At 43.7% G+C, this 21,911-nt stretch overlaps 2 protein-coding genes across 12 annotated transcripts in view; one reads left to right on the top strand and one right to left on the bottom strand.

Annotated features, from left to right (window-relative positions):
* LOC100114473 (neuroligin 4) overlaps positions 1-21,911 on the bottom strand; it is a 237,576-nt gene that overhangs the window by 200,953 nt on the left and 14,712 nt on the right. The gene's annotated exons all lie outside the window — the stretch shown is intronic.
* Positions 9,845-13,004, top strand: LOC116417277. Its single transcript, XM_031929737.1, has 3 exons — positions 9,845-10,256; positions 11,049-12,922; positions 12,996-13,004. Exons 1-3 carry the CDS (start codon positions 9,845-9,847, stop codon positions 13,002-13,004), a joined length of 2,295 nt encoding a protein of 764 aa, XP_031785597.1.

Genomic DNA, 21,911 nt, shown 5'->3' with positions numbered 1-21,911 from the left:
CAATCTGCGCGATTTTATTATTCTGTTAATATTTGGTGACGCGTACAGATTGTGTAACTCATCATTGTGTAGTCTCCTCCATTCCCCGGTTTCCTCATCTTTCTGCGGCCCGTATATTTTTCGCAAGACTTTATTTTCAAATACCCTAAAACGGTTGTCCGCCTGCTTAGTGAGAGCCCACGTTTCGCACCCGTACAGAACCACCGGCAGTATTATTGTCCTGTATATTCTTATTTTAACGTTTTTAGACAACAGCCTCGACTTAAGTAAATTACTCACGGCGTAGAAGCAAGCATTACCCGAATGGAGTCTCTTATTTATTTCGACATTAATCTCGTTTTTATCATTTATGGTCGTACCCAGATACCTGAATTCGCTAACCTTTTCAAAAGTAAAATTCCCAACTCTGAGATCTTCCTCCCCTCTGCAGATGCCTAGCTTATCCACAATCATGTACTTTGTTTTTGATTCACTCACTTCTAACCCTGCATACTCCACCGCTTTTATGAGGATTTCCGCGTTTCTTGCTACGGTTTCCCTACAATCCCCCAGTATATCCAAATCATCTGCATAGCCTAGTATCTGCGTTGTTCCATTAAGCGTTGCGCCCAGCTGGCTAACCTGCATTTTTCTAACGGCATACTCTAACGTTAAGTTGAACAGCACCGTAGAGAGCCCATCCCCTTATTTTAAACCATCGCGTATCATGAAGGGTTCTGATACATTATCGCCTACTCGGACCTTTCCCGTGCATCCGTTCAGACATATTTGAATTAATCTCACGAGTTTTTTCGGTACACCGAGAAGTACTAGAATTTGATACATTTTGCTTCGCTTAATAGAGTCGTACGCTTTTTTAAAATCTAGAAATAGTTGGTGTATGGTTTCGCAAAATTCCCACTTTTTCTCTAACAACTGTCTTATGGTAAACATTTGATCGCTCGTCGATCTGTTGCGCCGAAATCCGCACTGATAATCTCCTACTATATCTTCCGCGAATGGAGTGAGTCTAGCTTGTATTACGTTTGACAGAACTTTGTAGCGCATTGCTAAAAGTGAAATACCCCTATAGTTATTGCAGTCTGTCTTATCCCCCTTTTTAAAAATCGGTATAATGATAGATTCCTTCCAATTTTCGGGTATTGTTTCATTTTTCCAGATGGCACATACTAGTTTATAGATTTTGAAAGTGAGCTCGACGCCCACATATTTGAGTAACTCAGCTGGTATAGAGTCATTTCCCGTGGCTTTGTTGTTTTTTAGTTTTTTAATCGCGGCCTCTACTTCTTGGTATCTTGGTTCCTCCACGCGGGGTTCAGCAGTGTGAATTTCGTCCCCTAATTCTTCGCTATTTTCGTGCACGTTTAATAATTTATCGAAATAATTTTTCCACAGCGACAGTAATTCGTTGTGATTTGTTACTGTTAGTTTCTATTCTCCTAATAAGATTCTTTTGATACTCCCGCTTCTTAATTCTGTAGATCGCGTTCGTCTGTTTCCTTACGTTAGAATACTCTTCTACGGTCCTATCGCTTCTATTTTGTAAGCTATCTAATTTAGCCTTTTTGCGCCTTTCAAACCAGAGTTCGCACTCTTTGTCAAACCATGGTTTGCTCTTTGGCTTTTTCTTTTTACCCAGTACTTTGTTCGCGGCCTCTTTTACCGTTTTTTCGATGTCCCCCCATAAGCTATTCGGTTCGTCATTCCCCTCCGGCGATGTGTTTGCTTCTTCAAGTGCCTGAAACCTGTTATTAATTTCTATCTGGTACCTCATACGCTCTGTTCTATCTCGTAGTTTCTCAATATCGAAGCTTTCTATCTTGTTTGCTCGCTTACTATTTTGATTCGCTACTAATCTATCTCTTAATTTGGCTACTACTAGGAAATGGTCCGAGTCGCTATCTGCCCCTCTGTAAGCCCTTACGCCAAGAACATTAGTATGACGTCTTTTTTCAATGAGGAAATGATCAATTTAGTTCTGTGTGGCCCCATCCGGCGATGTCCACGTTGCCTTGTGTATATTCTTGTGCTTAAAACACGTAGTTTTGATTATAAGATCTTTTGCCGCCGCGAAATTTATGACCCTAATACCGTTATCATTGCTGGCTTCGTGCAGGCTTTCCTTACCTATAGTAAGCCTAAACATTTCCTCCCTACCTATTTTAGCATTGAAATCGCCTAATACTATTCTTGTGTCATAAGACGCGAACTGGTCGATTACCTGCTCTAAAGTTTGGTAATAGAGATCCTTAGCTTCTTCTTCTTTGTCCTCCGTAGGACAGTGTACATTAATAAATACATATCTATACCATTCACCTTCGATAATGATGTACGAGAGCCTATCATTGAATCAACTTTTAACCGAATGTATGATGCTTTTGCTTACGAGAAATCCGGTGCCTAGAGATACCCCACTCCCGGCCCCATACAGGTACGTGAATTTACCCGATGCTAGTACTCCGGCATCTGGCCACCGCGATTCCTGTATTGCTACCAGATCTAGATTGTACCTATCAGCTTCCTTTACGAGTTCTTTAAACGCGCCTGCTCTATATAGACTGCGAACATTCCAAGTTCCGACCCTTAATTCCCTTTTGGTTCGGATTTGATTTTTTTAAGCCATGATAGTATGTTAAACCCGCGCGCTTCGGATCCTGTTCCGATCGCAGGTGAGTCCACCGCTCTAGAGGTGATAACCCCCATACCTCTCTAGAACTAAGTATGAGAGCTTTCCGACTTTGACGAGGACAGTGTCAACTCGTCGTCAGACATACTGCGGTTTCATTTTCGCATCCTAACGCCCCCCTGCAAGGCAGCGCGCCTTCGCTGGCATCGTTACCGCGTAAGATCAGGTGACGAATCATTCTACACATCCCCTTTCGGGGCAGTTGTCATCGCTCCCGCATCCTCCTCGGCAGCAGGATTTTTGCCCATTTTTGTAATGTGTGAGGAAAGAGATAGATTGAGAGATAAGAGATAATGTGAAGTGTTTTTGTTGTTGTGGTGCTTGCGTAGCGTTTCTAGATGAATGCGTTCGACAGTGTGGGCTCATCACACCCACGCCTGTTCCTATCGGCTGTCCGCGGCTGCTTATTCAATTTATTCGCAGCTAACCTCTTTCTCAGGGGCTGTTCCTCTATTCGCAACCTAAGGACGCGCTGTGTAGTGGTGATAGGCACCCACCCGTCCGATCTGGACGACAACGCCCAAGACCCGCTTAGGGTAGCGGCATTGTAACAGTAACGATTTCTTTAGGCAAAATACAAATAAAAGTCGAAATATAGTACCTACTGACCCACCGTCGGTATGCATGCCATTTAACAGACGGCTACATATGTAGAGTAAAAAATAAATAACCAGCACGATGATGAAGTTCTGCTGTCTTAACAATTTTAATGATATTATTCAGCGGTAATCGATAATTTACATCGTTAAACGTGTTCAGATCAGCTACACGGAAAGGTTCTCACGCGCGCGACTGTATTTCAATATCATGAGCTGTAAAACGTGCATTCAATATAAATGATCGGAAATACAAGAATTAAATTATAATTGAAATAAAGATGCATGGCAACAAGCTTCAATGTTATCCCGGGAATAAAAATAAAGGGCCCCTAGTGGAAAATTAGCCCTATATCTGCGCAGAATCTGGCGAATTTTATGCTGGGTGGCCAGAATATCTTAGAGATTCTGCCCAAAATCTCCTCCCAGTAGCGACGGTACTCGGCTAGAACCTGGTGAAAATTGTGGCGAGACAAATAATAGTAAGAACTTTGAGGTTATAAATTAATTAAAACGAGTTTTCTCCTGGAGTTTCGATAGAATTTAAAACACAATTAGTCGAAACTCATTACTCGGAGATTTTCGACGTCGCAGAGCACGAAAATCGTGACTGTGACGCTCTCCGAGGTACCTGGTGCCCAGGGTGGCCAGTATCAACGTCGTCACCTAGAGTTTCACGGGAAATTAATAATATGATTTGTCGAAACTCGTTACTCGGGGGTTTTCGAGGTTGCTGAACACGAATAAAGCGGCGCTAATGGCCTTCTAGGCACCTGGTGTCCAGGGTGGTTAATATAATAAATATTTGCGAATTAAAACCAGGACAATGTGATTCTCCATAATACTCCATATGTAAAATTGGAAAAAATACTTTTATTAATATCTCGTATCTGGGGTATCCAAATGACTCAAAATTTTGCATAGCTTGTTATTAATTATAATTAATCTGTTTTGTTAGATTTTCCGAGTTAATCTGTTTGTTGTTTCCAAATCGGATGAACCTCCTTAATGCAGCACTATGTTCAATTTTATAGGTTGAATCGCGATTATATAAATTCATATTCCACATGGATAAACCATTTTGTTACGTCATATCCATGCAGGAAAAAAAATAAATCACAATTATAATACGTGCGTCTTTCCTTGTCACATGTACACATGAAACTCAACCAACAGGTGTTCAAGCAGGAGAAAAACATTGAAATATGTAATTTCATAAGTTGAAAACGTCTGTCTCAGTCGGTGAACGCGAATCGGAGACACTGTTCAACCATACGACAAAAAGTGAAACGCAACGCACAGAGCAGCGAGAATTCAATAATCCGTGCGCCGTTATTTTCAGCATCCCCGGCATAAACAATCCATAACAAGAGCAAAACTGAAATTCCAGCACAAAACGGGGAAGAAGGGAATAGGAAAAGTGGAAGATTGCATAGCAGTAGAACTGTACGCTGTATAATTGTACTGTACAACGCTGTACAATGCTGCGCAGCAAATCTTGATAAAATCTCGTTTAATTAATTTCTAAGACATGTTTACGGCACCGCGCTCGCGCGTATTCATTATAATGAGCCGCGTGGCCTGCGTTGGCCGCAGTGCGCTCTAATTGGAAAGAGCCGGCTCGCGATGCACGCGTAAAAAAAGTAGCAATATACCGATGCGGACGAGGCAGAGTTGGGGGCGGGAGGAATCCGGACGCGCTCGATCTCTCTCGACTGTCCGTCCATGGGCTCCGCGATGGCGGAAAACATTGCAGGTATATATGATAACCCGCGAGGATTTTTCATTTTTTGCCGATCGATGTTAATGGATTCCTTGCGCTCTGCTCTCGCCTTGTTATTTGTAACGACCTTTTATCGGAGAGCGAGAGCGCGCTATCGATTTTACGAGCGGAGAGACTGGCTCTTTTGTTTCGGCGCGCTGCTTGCATAGCGCGTTTCTTTCGTTCTCTCGCTGCTGCGCGCGTCGACGAATCATGAGACGCGAATATGCGCGACTGATCATGAGGTTGGCGTGTACAAGAACCTATGCTCTCTCGCGGACATTTTATGCATGAGTATAGGACACGAAGGATGCGTAGCCCAGATCTTCGAGCGTGCGTTGCAAATTATGTGAAGCACGCTGAATATTCGATCAGCCGAGATCTATTATGAATATCTTACGGGACGTCGGAGCAATAATTCCGACTTCGCTCGTACAGCACGGCAATTACCATATACTTCGAAAAAAAGAAAAAAATTAATCAAGGACTCGGGAAGGAATCCATCAGCAATTCTAATAAAAATAGCGAGCGACGTAGGCGAGGCACACACGCGCGCGCGCGCTCACACACACACGAGATCTCCTCTGTTCTCGAGACATATTTACAGCGGCGATTCTCCGCGTGGATCCCGCGCTCATGTATATTAAGAAAGGCCGAAAATCCAAGTGCTGGTGTGCGCTCGCCACAAGAAGGTAACGGCACCGGTCGATCCGCCGCATGCAATATCGAGAGATAGATGGAGAGAGAAACCTTAAGACGACTTAAGGACTTGACGACGTCGGGGAGGCGGGAAAGCTCAGCTCTATCAGTCGCGCGCGCAGTTCGCTCGAGATTATTCTCCAATATCCGTGCGGCCGGTAGCTAAAGAAAATATTTAGCCTTCCACCCGATCGGTATGCCGGAATAAAAGTAATTATTCGTCGACTGCTGAATAATATAGGTACATAGTGTACCAGCTTGACACCGGGTGAAGCAGGCGGGTCCGCCGCAGTGCAAACACGGCCGAGTTTGTTCAGCGCCAGCTAAACTAGTTCAATTTTACGAAGGGAAGGGAAGACTTTGCTTTTTCCTCCTACGCACGCTTCGTACTGCCGAGGATTTGGCAAAACGGCGACGAAATTGAAAGTTTGAACGCGCAAAAATCATACACTTTACAGAGCACCGCACGAACATCCGTTATTTCCCGTCAATATGTATGCATAACCATCGGCAATTTCACAAAATTTGTTGGCAAAACCGATAACATTCATTAAGTAATGCAGCCTGCCTCGCCAGCAGCTGGGGTCCGGGCAAAGTTAAGAAGAAATGGCGCGCGGGGAGGGAGAGGGAGAGGGGGGGCGCACGGGATTCTCTAATTTTCCTCGTCCTACCCTGGAAGACGCCGCCGGCGGAAGTCTCGACGGGGCGGACTGAGAAATTTATCGCGACGCGATGTTAAGCTCCGCCGATCGCGCGCACGTATACACACGCCCTAAAGCTCGGCTGCGTTCTCCTTTTGCGCTCCGTTCTCGCTCTTTTTAATCGACCCGCTCGCTCCTTCTCTTTAATCGTTATTCCTCGTCCGCCTTTCATTGCGTCGGTATTTATCTCCCTCCCAGCTTCCGGTTGCGTTTAGTTCTCCTCTCGCTTTCTCGGGGTCACCGCTATTCTCTTTCGCGTCTTTTTTTCGATCGCTTTGTCTACCGTCGTTGTTACGCGTGAGCGCGCGCGTATACCGGCGCGCCGCTTCACTCGCAATGCTTTTTTCGAGGAGGGAGCAAAGGAACCTCATTGAGCCACTTGCCACTCCTCTTTAACGCGCGCCCGCGCGAAACTGCGGGAGCTACACTGAGAGAAAAGAATCCTTGTCGCAAAGGATTCGCGACTTAACCACAGCTTATTTTTCATGTATTTTCTGCAAACGAAAATTTCTTCATAGTAAGAGAATAATTCTCAACTATTAAGGATTTAGGAATTTTTGAGCGATTGTGGCGCACTGTCGGTAAAGACTTATCGACCGAGTGCAGCAACAGCGCGACTCGTCACATGGAATCCATGTCAATCCATGTAGATATCCAGCTGGAAATCCAGTTGGATTATCCAGCTGGATATCCATCCGATTATTTTCAACAGGGAGTGATTTTACGTTGACGGAAAGAAAGTTACAAAAATTAAAAAATCTGAAAACCTAACTGTTAAGACGCTTGGATTTGTCCATATTTTAATCCAATTTTCTTAACAGTGAAGAATTCTTCTTTGTGTCAAGGATTCTTTTCTCTCGGTGTATTTGGCGCGAGCGATTCTCTCAGTGAATTTACTTTCGAGCGCCTATTAGAGGGTCTACTCAGATGCCACTCTCTGGATATAGTCGGCGGCGGATGCGTTACTTTGTTAATTATTTCGAAACAAACGAGTGTGAAATTATAGCTCCGAATGCTAATATCCTTCGCGTCGCAGAGAAAAATGGACGACGGCGTAGTTCGTCGTCGCGCTCTACCGGACTCCCGCGGCGCTGCAGAAATTTAAAATTTTTCCTCTCGCCCGCCGAGTAATTACGAGTTTCATTTGCGAGTTGAATCACGAGTTTCGAAATTTTAATAAGAAACATCACGCGGTAATGACCGTGTTCCGCGAGGAACTTTGGAAAAAGAAGGAAATATGAGACGAGGAGAGAAGCCCGATAGGCAATTACGAGCGCGCAAATCGAATGTAGCAGCGACGCGGAAGCAATCGCTCCCATTCGAAGCCGAATGAACGATAATCCAAGGCATCGCGCAGTAAGCAAACACTCGCTCCCTAGAAGTCGTACGTATACGTCAGAGATCCGCGATGCACGCGAATGCGTATGAAATTGGGCACGCAAAGAGGAGCGCTGCGCCGGCGGCGGCGGCTGCTGCTGTTGCACAAAGACGTCTCGTCGCTCAGGGAGCGAGAGCGGTTCAACACTTACGGAATTAGCGAATAATTCAGTTAGAATGCGTTCAATTTCACTTATCTCGCGCTCGAGCTTCATGTAAATTCGAAGTCTCGCGCGCGCACGAGAAGTTGGTCGCCAACGTCTAATGCGATTAGATTCGCGCGGCTGGCGCTATTTTCTTGGCCGACGACGCGCGCGCATATAAATAAGGAGTAGAGCTAGGCTAGCGTGAGATTGCCTGACGCGTCGGCTGTGGGATTAAGACGGCCGATGGACGCGAAATCAGGAGCGAAATCAGCGAAGCGGCCAGCCTTGCGAAATGCTATTCGGTCGGGACAGGAGCGCGTCTTCTTGGATCGTGTTCGGGGAATGGAGGGGGGGGGGGTAAACAAAGAAAGATAGAGGGAGAGAGAGGTCGCGGGGCATTGATTTTCCTCATTGGGATTTATTCTGCTCCGCGCGGAGACTCGCCCCGCGAGAGCCGAGGAGACGACCGATCGATTATTTATGCCGGTGTAGAGCGAAAGACTGTTTGTCGGGAGATAGACACCGCTATCTCTACGCGCTCAACGACATGGTAAATATGGCGCGAGCGTGACAATAACGCATCCGCGTTTTTCGGTTACGCTTATACGTTTCCCGCTGCTTTTTCCCGCTGCTTTTGGCAACGTCTGCGAAATATTCTCTCCGCCTCTCTCTCTCTCTCGTTCTCTCTCTCTCTCTCTCTCTCTCTCTGTAAGTATAGATAGACGTGCTTTACATCGCTCTCCCTAAAGCTTGGATTTTGTCTGCCTTTATTTGCCTCCGGGCGTTATTTTTACAGACCCTTGCATGCGCTTTTTTGCAAGCTTCCGAGTGTGCCATTATTTATTGGCCTGGGATCGGTGCTTGCGGAGAAAACTCGATCTGAATATTCACATCAGCAAGGTAGCAGAGAGTGAGACTCTTGCGGCCATCTTCGCTTCACTCGACATTTTATTCCTGGACTTGGCTTTTTCTTCCTGGACTGACTGCTATTGTGCTGGCGACCAGGATTATTGGATGCTCTTCCTGTCCCAGCTTCGTCCAGTGACCCTGCCTACCCAGTCTCAAGTTTGTGTGTGGTGAAGTGACTTTAAATTAACTTTGCGCAAAATACATGCTGACCCGATATCAGCTGAGGTGCTTAGTGTAATTATAGTGTATATAGTTGTTTAATTATTAGAAATTTAATATTTTTCATTTTTATTGTGCGTTAAATTGATGTGTTTGTGGTAGTTGTCAGATAATTAGCGCCGGCAGTGTGTGGAATTAGTGCGTAGCGAATTTAAGTGGCTTTGTAGGTTAGGTTTATTCGACCACGTGGCGATCGAGTTTCGTTATATTTCGTTTTTGTTCTTGCGCAGCTTCATAGATTGTGTTTGTAGGTCGTGTTGGTGTTAGGAAAAATTCTACTTTCTTGCAAAAGTGCTGTAAAAGCTTTTTTCGCAATTTTTTTGCGTTGCCTGTCGTAGATTGTTACAACACCATATTGGCTATTACTTGACAAGTTATAAATTTTCTGCTAGATGCCAAGGTGTAGGAGATGTAGTAACGGTGTCGTAAACAAGCGTATCACGTGCCTTATATGTAAATTGGTATTTCACGAGAAGTGCTTAGCTAGATTTGCGTTTTCTAAAGTTTGTAAACCGTGTTGTCTTGCGACATACAACACGTTTGTGGATACATCTACTGTAAATCATCCAAATCCACCTAGCCTTAAGGAACGTGAGAATTTATTCGATCTAGGTCGCGATTTACATTCTGAATCCGTGCTTAATATCAGCTCGATTAGCACCAGCTCGGTCTTATCAGTGAGAGACGGTGTTGGGCAGCCTCACGCTGCAACGAGTCTAGATCTTTCGTCAAACTCTACATCTTCCGCCATGGTTACATTGCCACGTGACTGGGCTATGATGTCGCTTGATGATAAACTAGCATCAGTCTTCAATCTCGTTGGCACGGTCCGCTCGACTACTGACATCCTCGTTACCAAAGTTGATGCCCTGGCTGTTAAGGTTGATGATCAGGGTAAACGCATTGAATTACTAGAATTCGAGAACGATTCTCTGCGATCTGAGGTAGCTAGCTTGAAGGAACGGTACTCTCGAGGCACAGCGAAGCCTGAACTTAAGGTAGTCGGTATACCGGCATCATGTCAACTGCCACCTTCTCAGATCACCGAACACTTGTTCGTTAAGCTAGGTCTGACTCCAGCGGATCTCAACGATATTTTTGATTTAGGGAACTACAACATAGGCAGGGATCAGGGTCGTCCCAAAATACTGGCCACAAATCGTTGGTCATCGAGTTTAAATCACTCTGCGTACGTAACAAGGTCCTAAAAATGAAGCGTTCGTATGGAATCCTAAAAATCTGCGATATTGTTCAAAACGGTAGTAGCGATATTATCAACATGTACGAGATGTTATCACCGTTTGCTCATGGTTTACGAATGGCTGCGAAGACACGTGCTCGTGAGAGAGGGTACAAACACGTGTGGGTTCATGATGATAATGTTCTAGTACGTAAGGATGATAACTCGGCGATTTTAAACATTGTAACCATGAACGATATTGAGAGCATACAATGACGTTTTACCGTAAATTCGAACCGGGTTGATGTCGTACCTTCAAATTGTGTTAGTAGCCCAGCAGAGCAATTTTGTCAAACTCTACGTATTGCACACATCAACGCAAATTCCATTAAAGCACATTTAGTTGAGATTGAAGCTTTTTTATTTCTTAAACGTATTGACATTCTTTGTATTTCTGAGTCGTGGCTAACACCTACTCATGACTCCTCCGTTTTTTATATCAAGGGCTACAACCTTATTCGTAACGATAGAGGGTTGAAGAGAGATACATTTGGTTCGAGTCTATGAGACTATATTCAAGGAAGTGGCGTCGCGTGTTACATTCGAGATGATCTACGTTTCACGGTTGTCGATGCCCCGCAGATCAGCCATATTAACGATACTGAGTATCTATTAGTTAGTATTAATTCTGTAAATAAATTATTATTAGGTATAATATATGTATAGACGGCCAAAAGGGAGAACCTTGAATGATTTCTTTTCTACTGTGCAAGGATTCTCTCACTCGTACAGTAGTATTGTATTAGCAGGTGACTTGAACTCCAATCTGCTTGTTGACGATTACTATAGCTCTAACCTAAAACGGCTGGTTTTTGAGCAGTCCATGCACATTGTTCCCTTTGGCGCAACGCATCACTGTGAGAACTCACACTCTTGGCTTGACACTTTTATTGTGGATTCACTTGATAGGGTGATCACATTTGAAAAATCTCTTGCCCCGTTTATTAACGGTCATGACTCTCTTTTTATTGAGTATGAGTTTGACACTCCTAAAAAGCGTGATTTGGAAATTGTCTCAAGAGATTTTCGGAAATTTTCTCCAAAGCAATTCGCAAGCGAATTGCTGGCTAGCCTTACAATTCCCGAGGCTGCTCATGCTGATGTGAATGAGGCTTTGGATCTCTTCCAATCTACATCAGTAAAGCTATTTGACTTATACGCACCGTTCACCACTCGTAAAGTGCTTAAACAGCCATCACCGTGGATCACCAAGAACATAAAAGATAAATGTAAGAAACGTGATCATGAATTTAAGCGGGCAGTACGTTCGGGAGACAGCCGTGTGTTTCGACACTACAGAAAATTAGACAGTAATGTGAAGAGTGAAATTAAAGAGGCTAGGGATTCTTACATCATTCAAAACTGCTCAGACGTATCTAAAACTTGGAGCATATTGCGTAAATTTGGCCTGGTTGGTAATGTTCTCAAATCTCCACTTCACTTCTTCTCGAAGGATGAGTTAATTGATTATTACTCTTCGGTCACCACTATCCATCCCCCATGTTCTATTGATACACTCAGGGTTATTACTGATTCCGTCGACTTGGAGGTGGGTAAGTTTGAACTCTCCTTACTTCAACCTCTTGAAGTCTATCAGGCAATGCTAAAATGCCTTTCTAAGTCAAAAAGCCGCAGCTGTGATGGTCTTTCCTTGACTTATTTTGAAACAGTTCTAGCTGATATAACTCCATTTCTTACTGATTTATTTAATCGATCAATCACATCAGGTATCTATCCAGAGCTATGGAAAAAGTCACAAATTGTGCCCTTAAGTAAAGTCGCAAGCCCGAAATCGACTACTGAAACAAGACCCGTAGCGAATCTGGCCCATTTTGCTAAAGTCTTCGACTCACTAATAACACAACAGACTATCGCATATCTTGAAAATGAGTCTATTATCTCCCCTCGCCAATCCGGCTTTAGAGCAGACCACAGTACTGAAACAGCTTTGCTGAGGATTGTTGAAGACATTCGACGAGGAGCCGATCGAGGATTGATGACCTTGCTGTTGCTTTTCGATTTCAGACGTGCCTTTGATTCCATAAATCACGTACTACTATTACAAACAATGCGTGATATAAATTTATCAGCTAATGCTATAACGTGGTTTCATTCATACATAACTGGTCATTCCCAAGCAGTAGTTGATTTAGATGGCACAACTTCGGCTTTTAAAATGAATACCTCTGGTGTTCCTCAAGGGTCGTCTCCTGGGCCTATAATATTTCTTATTTTTATAAATCTTATCACCTTAGTTTTACGCCACTGTAATTCAACGTGTATGCTTTTTGCGGACGATCTACAAATTTACATCCAGTGCCACCCTTCTGACTTCGAGTCGACAGTTTGTAAGTTGAACGAAGATGCGAACGCTGTTGTCTCTTGGTCGAGAGACAAGGGACTGATGCTTAACATCGCTAAGACAAAAGCAATCTTGTTAGGTTCGGTACAACATCACATGCGATTGAAGAAGGATCTGATTCCACCTATTGTGGTTGACGGTTGTGTGATACCTTTGTCTGATACAGTCAAAAACTTAGGCGTTTACTTCTCAACTACTCTCACATGGAATGCGCATATTAGTCAGGTATGTGCGAATGCTCACTTTGTTTTGTATCGCCTTCGATTTAAGTGTTATAATTTATCATATGCTCTTAAAGCTCAGCTAGTGAGCACTCTAGGTTGTTTAATTCAGCAATACGCTTTATTTTTCGATTAAAGAAGGACTCTCCATTAGCACCCTACTTTGCTAGATTGAAATGGCTTTCCTTAACACGTAGGCGTGAGTATTTTTTAGGAGTAAAACTGTATAAAATTTTTACACGCCACAAACCGAAATACTTGGCAGAGTTATTTCCTAAAATCGCGGATGATACACGTAGATTGGCTCGTAATCAGTCATCGGCTTTCTCGATTCCGACACCGAGGACAGAACTGTATAAGAACGCTTTTTCTATCCAGAGCATGTATTTCTGGGACGCTATTCCGTGCGCAATTAAACTATGTAACACCGTCGAAACTTTTAAAGTTCGTTTATACGAGTATCTATTAAGCCTCGAACAACGTTACGTAGCATAAGTGTTTAGCGTTTAGTTAGCATACACATTTGTATTACTACTTACGATTTTATCCATAATATTTGGTTTTTCTTGTAATTTCTCACCGTTATTTTTATTGTACTTTTCTGGTTCTAGTTGCGAACGAGAGAGAGCAAAATTACTCTTATAATCTGTATATTTTATGCTATAATCTTATACTATGTACATTCTTCGCCTTAACACCTGTATCTTTCTGTATGTACTTTGAGTTCGCCATACGGTCCTTGACCTTGGCGTTAATAAATATTATCAATCAATCTCTCTCTCTCTCTCTCTCTCTCTCTCTTTTTCTCTCTCACACACACACACACACACACACACTCGCTCTGGCTCGCGCGCCGAGCGATATTTATTACCACGAAATGACGCTTTTGTTTATTCCGTGACGTTTTATTAGATAATTCTGTCGAATTATTCTGTTTGCTGGAGTCAAGCTGTTCTTTTTTTTATTCTATAATGGCGGGGTTTATTTGTGCCTTTATGTTACAATTTTTAGTTAGGTAAAGCGTAGACGGATATTTGTTCTACTGTGCCATTACATTATATACCAAAAATTTTGAAACCGCTCCCGTAATTTTGATCTAGAAAATATTATAGAACATTTTAGAAAAATACGTTAATCAGCAAGCAAACTGATTGTGGTGGCTGGTTTGAGCGCTGAGCAAAACAAGGCCAGCTTCGCGAGCAATTACTCAACTTGGAGAGAGAGAGAGAGAGAGAGAGAGAGAGAGAGAGAGAGAGAGAGAGCCGGATACTTGTGATTCACGGGAGTTCTTAGTAACTCACTTCAATGCTGCACTGAACACGTTAATGAAATTATGCTGCAACGGTATCGGTCAAAGAAGCGGTGTATAAAGTACATTATACGGTGCGACGTACGCAAAGCCTCTTATAACTCCTCGACGGTAGCTACTCCCACCGCTAATAATATATAAATATCGAATATGATCTTCCGCGTTGAAATTCTAATAGGTGCTTCGGCAGCAATAAATGAATCATTTTTGCGTCACATATGGCGCATCGTGCAATTCAAATCCGTTTGACGCGAACTTGTATAACAGCGCGAGCTGTTGCAATGAAACTTTGTTAACAACTCATATCAGACTTTTAGTTCAAAGGACTCATTTGAAACCTGCCATCGCGCACATCCCAGGGAATTATTATCCATCTCGTACTTCTCCGCCGCATTAAAAAGAATTTCCGGTATGTGACTTTCGCCTTTATCGCGTGATTATTCACCGACTGCGGAAAGTTCGGCTGAACTTTAAATTATTCATTATTCAATTTTAAATCTTCGGAATGAAGCGCACTCTCGGGTCGTATCGTTTGACTTTAACGAGAAGTTGCTTTGCGAAGTATAACTTCAATCCAGAAAAGTATATATCCGAATGATTTAATGAAATAAGTAGCCTCTTTCTCTCTCGCTAACTCAGTCGTTTCACGAAAATCCGACGAGTGACTTCGCGAAGTCGGACTTTGCAACGAGCGACGACAAGCGCGCGCTCTTCATGGGAATTTCGCACAGAGTCTGTAGCGCGCGGCAAACGTAATTAAGATATTAATATCACACTTGGCTTAATTCACTAAAAGCGTTATTCATACGCGAGCGCTGCGGTTGAATTACAGCCTAGGAAAACGTTGCTCTCGCGTAATTAACTCATAACCCTGGCGCTTGCAAATTCTCATCGCAAATAAAAAGAGCCGCTCGATAAGGCTACTTTGAATCGCAAAACCGCGCCTCGGAGATGAAACAAAGTTAGGGAAAATCAGATTTTCGATACGCTTATTCAGTTTTTCGGCGTCTCGCGACGAAAACAAAGGTTTCCTCATCAGTTACAGCGGCGGCGCAGCTTATATTTATTTAAACGCGGGAAAATTGCCCGAAAATAGACGGCCGTATTAGCTGCGTAACTCCCTCCCTCTCTCACAACTTCATGAAACTCTCCGAAGAGAGAGAGAGAGAGAGAGAGCTGTCGAGGTGAAAGTTTCGGGAGTGAAAAAAGGTAATAATAGATCATTCTGTGGAACGACTTCGAGAGCGTCTCGGTGGGGAAAACAAAAGAGAGGAGGCGTAGAAGAGTGATGGCTTTTTGCTGCTCTGCGGCTTGGGCGGATGGAATTTTTGGCCGATTGCGCGGACGAATAATTTTTTCCGGCGGGTTACTCGCGTCTCTTTTGTCCGGAATGATCGAACTGTGCGTTTCGGTGCTTTATCGCCAATGGATATCCATGAGTTATCCGACTTTCGTCGTAATTGTCTGCTGCCTGGCGTGAAATAGGATGTTGGCGACAATGAAATACCCGTACCGCGAGACGTCCGAATACATAAATCCAAGCGAAAAAAATGATTCCCTCTCGCAGTTTTCGCCTCGGATGTACCAGATTCGCTCCTTTGCCTTTGAATGCCTTTATCGCGGATTCAAAAGTGCTGACCCGGAAAGCCTCCAAAAATGTTTTAACCTCGATCGCACAAACAGAGCGCGACAATACGCCACTGCCTTTTGCTTCTCGAGAATCCTTCGAGAACGATGACTTTTGCGACTTTGCGTTGCACGCAACTGCTCGCGCTTCCTCTCTCGATGATGATAAAAAGTAACGATCGGCCATAGATTACTCGTTGCTGTATTCGCTTAAAAAAAAGAAACAAAAGTGTGCTTACGCGTACATGCGTTCAAAAATAGATGGCTGGAAGACGACTCTGCGCTTGGGTGGGTCTTGCCTCCGGATGAGACGAGCGATAAAAGCGTATTTTATGGAAAGCCATATTTCTCCTTCCCGAAATTCTCTCCCCTCCTCCTGCACCCGCCCCTGCCCCTTCCGCCCCGCGTATCCATCCACTCAAATTTCATATCTTATATAGAACACGACGGTAACAATGTACGAAGCCATATACGCGCGTGCAATTTAACCGTTCGCGTTGATTGTGTGCTTTCCATCAGCATCAAAGCCACCGCATCGTTTATTCACAAAGCTTTGTGTGTATAAAAACTCCGGAGCTGGCTCTCGCAATTTTAATCCTCGCTATTTGCAGCCAAACGCAGCGCAGCGAAATCCCTCTCCGGCGGGCTCCTGCGATAAAGTCAGATCTTTCCCTCCCTTTTTCTCGTTTCCCTCTGCCTCTCTCTCTCTCTCTCTCCCCCCCCTCTCTCTCTCTCTCTCTCTCTCTCTCTCTCTTTCTCTCTCGGTACGAATTTTGTGCGCCAGCTCCATCCTTTACAGGCTGTCGCGCACGTGCGGCCGTTCCTTCGGCGTTCAAGCTTGCCGAGAAAGATCGCTTTAATCGCGCCTCCACCTACCAGACAGCGTCTAACCGGAGCCCGATTCATTCTACTTAAAACGAGAACGCGCGCGGGGCAAAACAGAATCTGCGAGAGCTCCAGAGCCGGGATATCTCGCGCGCTAGCCGTCGATTCGTTTTACGTGATGGGGAAAAAAGAGAGGAAAGCTGCAGGCCTCAATCGCGTTTCTCGTGGTACTCTGATGCTCGTCGGGAGTTTTGGAAAAATTAATCCTAAAGCGATATGAGGAGATTGCGGGAGTGACGCCTCGAGAGATGCGATGTACTCGGTATTCCGCATTCTTTAATTGGAGGATATATTAACGTGTTTATTTGGTCATTAACGTTGGAGCATAATAGAGCACAACGCACCTCTTGATTGCTGAATTTTACAAATAATCGTTTACAATGCACGCGACTTTTAGGCAAAACACGATATTTCTTGAAAATTTGATTTGGATGATGCCTGCGGAGTACGTAGAATAGCCTCCTGAATGGTCCTAGAGGAGTGCAAAAAACATGAATTTAAAAAGATAAGGTGCTATATCCGAGGCGTTTAAGTTCTTGTTCCTCACAGGCTGAATAATTTCTAAGATCCGATAAAAACAATGCTTTGCACCGTTTCTTTTTGTTATTCGAGGTGCCAAATTGATCACGCCTACGCCCTTCTTAAACCCGTCTCCGTCGTAAGATTTCTACCGGACCACGATGATGGGGATTCAAACCCACGACCCCTCGACTGTGGGGCAGGTGGTTCACTGCGAAGCCATGGTCTTTCTTGCTCAATCATAATAATAATTTGGCTGTACAAAGTTTGAGCTTCGAGGTCTGCAGTGGCACTCAACAAAACTAATGTAAATACATTTGCCTCGAGTAAGAAATATTCTCGCAAGTTAGCAACAATCAAGTGAATCGAGCGCAAGTTCAATCGTCCGATTCTAAAGTAAGTTAAACTTTAATCCAATCCCAATGAAGCTTCTCCAAACGTCAACTTCCTAATCGCTGCCAACTAATCTCAAGCCGGAGCGTATAATCAAATTTTCAGCCGCGCTAAACAGTAAGCACGCAATCTTTCAAGCAAGTTTCGACTTGCCGCAAGTGCACCTCACCGTTACAAAGGTCACCAGCTCCTTCGCGAGGGAGGGAGAGAGAGAGAGAGAGAGAGAGAGCACACGCGTGCACACGCCTAATTCCATCATTGCATCACAACTTGTGCTAGTCGTCGTCGACTCGGAAGCTTACATCCGAGAGACGACGACACGCAAGGTAATTGCTGCGGTGCGCGCGCGCGTGTGATTCTCTCCCCTCTCGCGAAACTTTGCTGCTACCGTTGCTGCTGCTGTTGCGGGCCGCTCGCGACTGGTCTTTGGCTTGCTGCTATGGGTTGCCTACAAATTGCCAATCTCGGTCTGGGAGCTCGCGTACCTGCACGTGCGCACACACGTCGCGCAAAAGGCAGCCCCTATGGCATCGAAGGAAAGTACAGAACGAGGTACAGAAGCAGCATAGGGCTACTGTGTACTGCTCTGCAGGTCACTGCAAGAGAGAGAGAGAGAGAGGGAGAAGAGAGAGAGAGACACTCTCTACTCTGGTATTTGGAGAAAGCGCGTATGTGAGCGGAGGAATGGGGGATCGATGGCATGATCGAAATTCCGAATTCGAGTCGGCTGCTTTGAATTTTTGTTGCGTCGATGTAGCGCGCGTGCGTGAAGGCCATTTGTAAACTCGGGTGGGGGACTCTTTTAGACTCTTCTCGCGTGTTTTATGGCTCTCTGCAGCCGATGCCTAAGTTTATACTTCATCGCCGAGCAAGAATGGTAATTCACCCTGCGTGTAGGTCGAATTCTTTTGCGAGGGAACTGAACGATCGCCGAGTCTATATTGTTTTCTGCTATTGATTCGGGGTCGTCAAATTTTTGTCTCCGTCTCCGCTTCTGTTATTTTTTTTTTCGCGCCATAAAAGTCACTGTGTCAAATAGAGCAGTTTCTGCGCGTGTGCTCGCGAAAGTCTTGGCTCGCCGAAAGGAAAGCATACTCTCGACTGGATTAAGTAGAGAGAGGAGGAAGAGCAGCTCTAGTCGAGAGCTTCGCGAAAGACTTTGTTGCGTTTTTAATTGAGCGAAGGGAGTACAGGGCGGCAGCGAGTAATAGTTGAGCAGTCGAGAGCTCGAACGCGTGCGGAAAAGAATATACAGAGCGCGCGAATTAAGAAAGTTTTGATTGATACGGCTGCCGCGCGCGCGCGAGCGCACAAATAGTTGGATCCTTGGATCAACAAATTCCGGGAGTCCAAACTTTCGAACATTTGCCCTGGAGAATTTCCCGCTCTCTGGCTGCACCGCACTCTGGCTTGATGAAATTTTTGAGCAGTATAATTTAATCAGGCCTGAATTATCCTCGGACTCCCTTTCCCGCGCGCCCTAATGTATACATATACACTATCTATATACTGAGAGAAATTTATAGTAAATTTTACTATACTGGATAGGAAATTTTAATAAAAAGTTTGGTAATCCACTCACAGACTGACAGTCTAGTAATTTTTACTAAACTGTATAGTAAAGTTTATAAAACTATAAATTTTACTATACTGAGTAGTAATTTTTACCCTGACTAAATTAAATATAAAAATGCACATAGTGGAAAAATTATTTTCAATTATTATATGGCTCTAAATTTTTATGGTTATGGAGGATTACTATTCTAACGCACTTCATTCAGAGAACATTATTGATTCACTCGCCGCAGTTGATTTTTAGAGACATTAAACTAACCTAGACACATTTCCTACAACTAAACGCTTAATTATTATACATATTCGCAATTCGCAGTGCATATGCTTATACGCTCGCAATTGTTACAACAGGGTTGCTAAACGGACTTATATACTAACTGAGCTAACTTCTTACCGCTTGCGGGTTTTATTTCCCGTGCACCCCCTAGCGGCAGCACACAAAACAGTTTGACTTTATTTGAAACAGCACCGGCTTCAAACTGCTGCTCTGAAGTTGAGTCTTGCCATGATGCTTATTTTCAGGTGCTTCTTCTCGCGGCCGCCATGTTTGCTAAACGCGCATGCGCATAACGCGTCAATACGCATCAGTTCCGATTTTCAGATGAAAAGTACTATACGTTCTATTAAAAATTACTATACTGTCAGGTAAAAATTCATACATTGGCGATTTTCACTATAGTTTCTGTTAATTTTTCCTATTGAGTATGGTAAATTTTATATGGAAGTTTAGTAAAAATTGATATAAATCTAGTAAAAAGGTCAGTTTTGTCAGTCTGTGACGAGATTACCAAACTTTCCAGTAAATTATCATGAACATATAGTAAAATGTACGCACTATTTCTCTCAGTGTATATACCTATTCTCAATTAATTGTTAAAAAATTTAAGATGTTTTCGTCCAATAAATTCATAAATTGACTTTTCATATGTAGGCGAGCGTATGGGAGTATAGTAGCGAGTTCGCTCAGCTCAGCCTTCCGTAGTTGCAACGATGGATTAAAAAATACGACCATAAGTAGGCAGTTAATGTTTACATTAAATATTAATGCGCAGCTTTTCTCATTAGCGCGGTTTGCAATGCTGTTAATTTTCGCTTTTTTGTTTTTTGCGTAATCCTGCTAATGCGTAAGCTTATCCATTAAACACGCGTATTTCGTTGAAAATTCGCCTTTTTCCGAGGCGAGTGCGAGTATTTTATTTAAATATTGGACTCTATACTTGAAGGCATCGCATGCTACTTATTTTATTACGGCGGAATAGAGAGTTCATATAAAATTATTATTTTCGTATACGCGCAAAACCGCTTCGTGCGATCCAAGCAAATGTAGGCTCGGACTCGGTACATGTATCAAGGAAACGCAAAATTCTCTCTGCGTCGTGGAAACTCGCACCAGACCTCGGGCGCATTTCCAAAACGCTTCGATTCACTTAGCTCTCTCGCAACAGCTTTCCCGCGCTTATTATCTTTCAAGTCAGCTACACAGTGCAGCGCCTCAGCAGCAGCAGTAGCAGATGAATTACCCGCGCGAGAGTCGAGCGGAAAACGTCATAAAGCTCCTCACGAATGCTCGCAGCCACCCACAGCTAGCTCCCACTTTACGATGCGCACTCTCCTCACGTTTCGCGAGCCCCTTTCACGCCTAGCTACTCTTTCAGCGCGCGCGCGCGCGGCCTTTTACACTTTACACCTTATAGACGACGTCGTCCCTGCGTAAGTGCGCTCCTCACCTTTCAGCTCTATACCTCAGCCCCCTCTGTCTTTTATTTTCTCGTGCGAGACAAGCACGAAATTTTATAATGAGAAAAGAGCGAGTGCCATATATATATATATATATATATATATATATATATATATATATATATATATATATATATATATATATATATATATATATATATATATGATTGATTTCTCTTCCAGCGACTAAACGTGGCACTGCGTTTTACAAATCTATCAGGACTTTGATTTTTTCCGTCCGAGGTTGCAGATTGAAAATCGCACTGCAGCGACACTGTTTGCTAAAGTTAAGAAGTTCCTTATAAGTTATAATCGTGACAACAGGTATACAAGTTTTAATGAATTTACATTACGCGTAAAAAAAACCGTTGCGTCTACCGAACCAATTCCAGTAGAATTTACTCGAGTAAATAGTCACGGGCAAGTCTGCTAAACTCTGCATATCCAAACGCGATAGAGTAGAGGTGTCAATATACTTTCGAATTGAATACAAGTGAGATTAAAATGAAAAAGTATATCAAAGGACAAGTAGTCGAGTGCAAAGAGCAAGGCACACAGCTCTAAGTTCAGTTCTCGATTGACCCTCTTCACACTCATTTACGCACAAAAACACTCCTTGAAAGAAAGCAGGGCATTCCAGCGCCCGGCGTCAAAGCTGTTTCCGCGCTAATCCAATCCGTCATAAAATTCGAACCCAAAAAATAAAGGCCTTGTCCAGACGCTCGAATCGTCGCTATGCTTCTCAGATGTGCATTTTTCCTCCGAGGAAAAGCCATAAAACCGAACCGAACACTGCACGTCCTTATATACGTATACACATCGCACAACGCGAACGTTCTCTCCGAGACAACCCATGCATTCCAGAATGCTCTATACGCAGTCGAAAATATATGATATACGAAGCCTATGAAGCGGAAAAAGCTCGAATAATATCACCAAATTTATTATC

Source organism: Nasonia vitripennis, chromosome 4 (assembly GCF_009193385.2).
Source record: "Nasonia vitripennis strain AsymCx chromosome 4, Nvit_psr_1.1, whole genome shotgun sequence".
In the NCBI taxonomy this organism is placed as follows: domain Eukaryota; kingdom Metazoa; phylum Arthropoda; class Insecta; order Hymenoptera; family Pteromalidae; genus Nasonia; species Nasonia vitripennis.
This window is presented reverse-complemented; position numbering and strand designations above follow the sequence as displayed.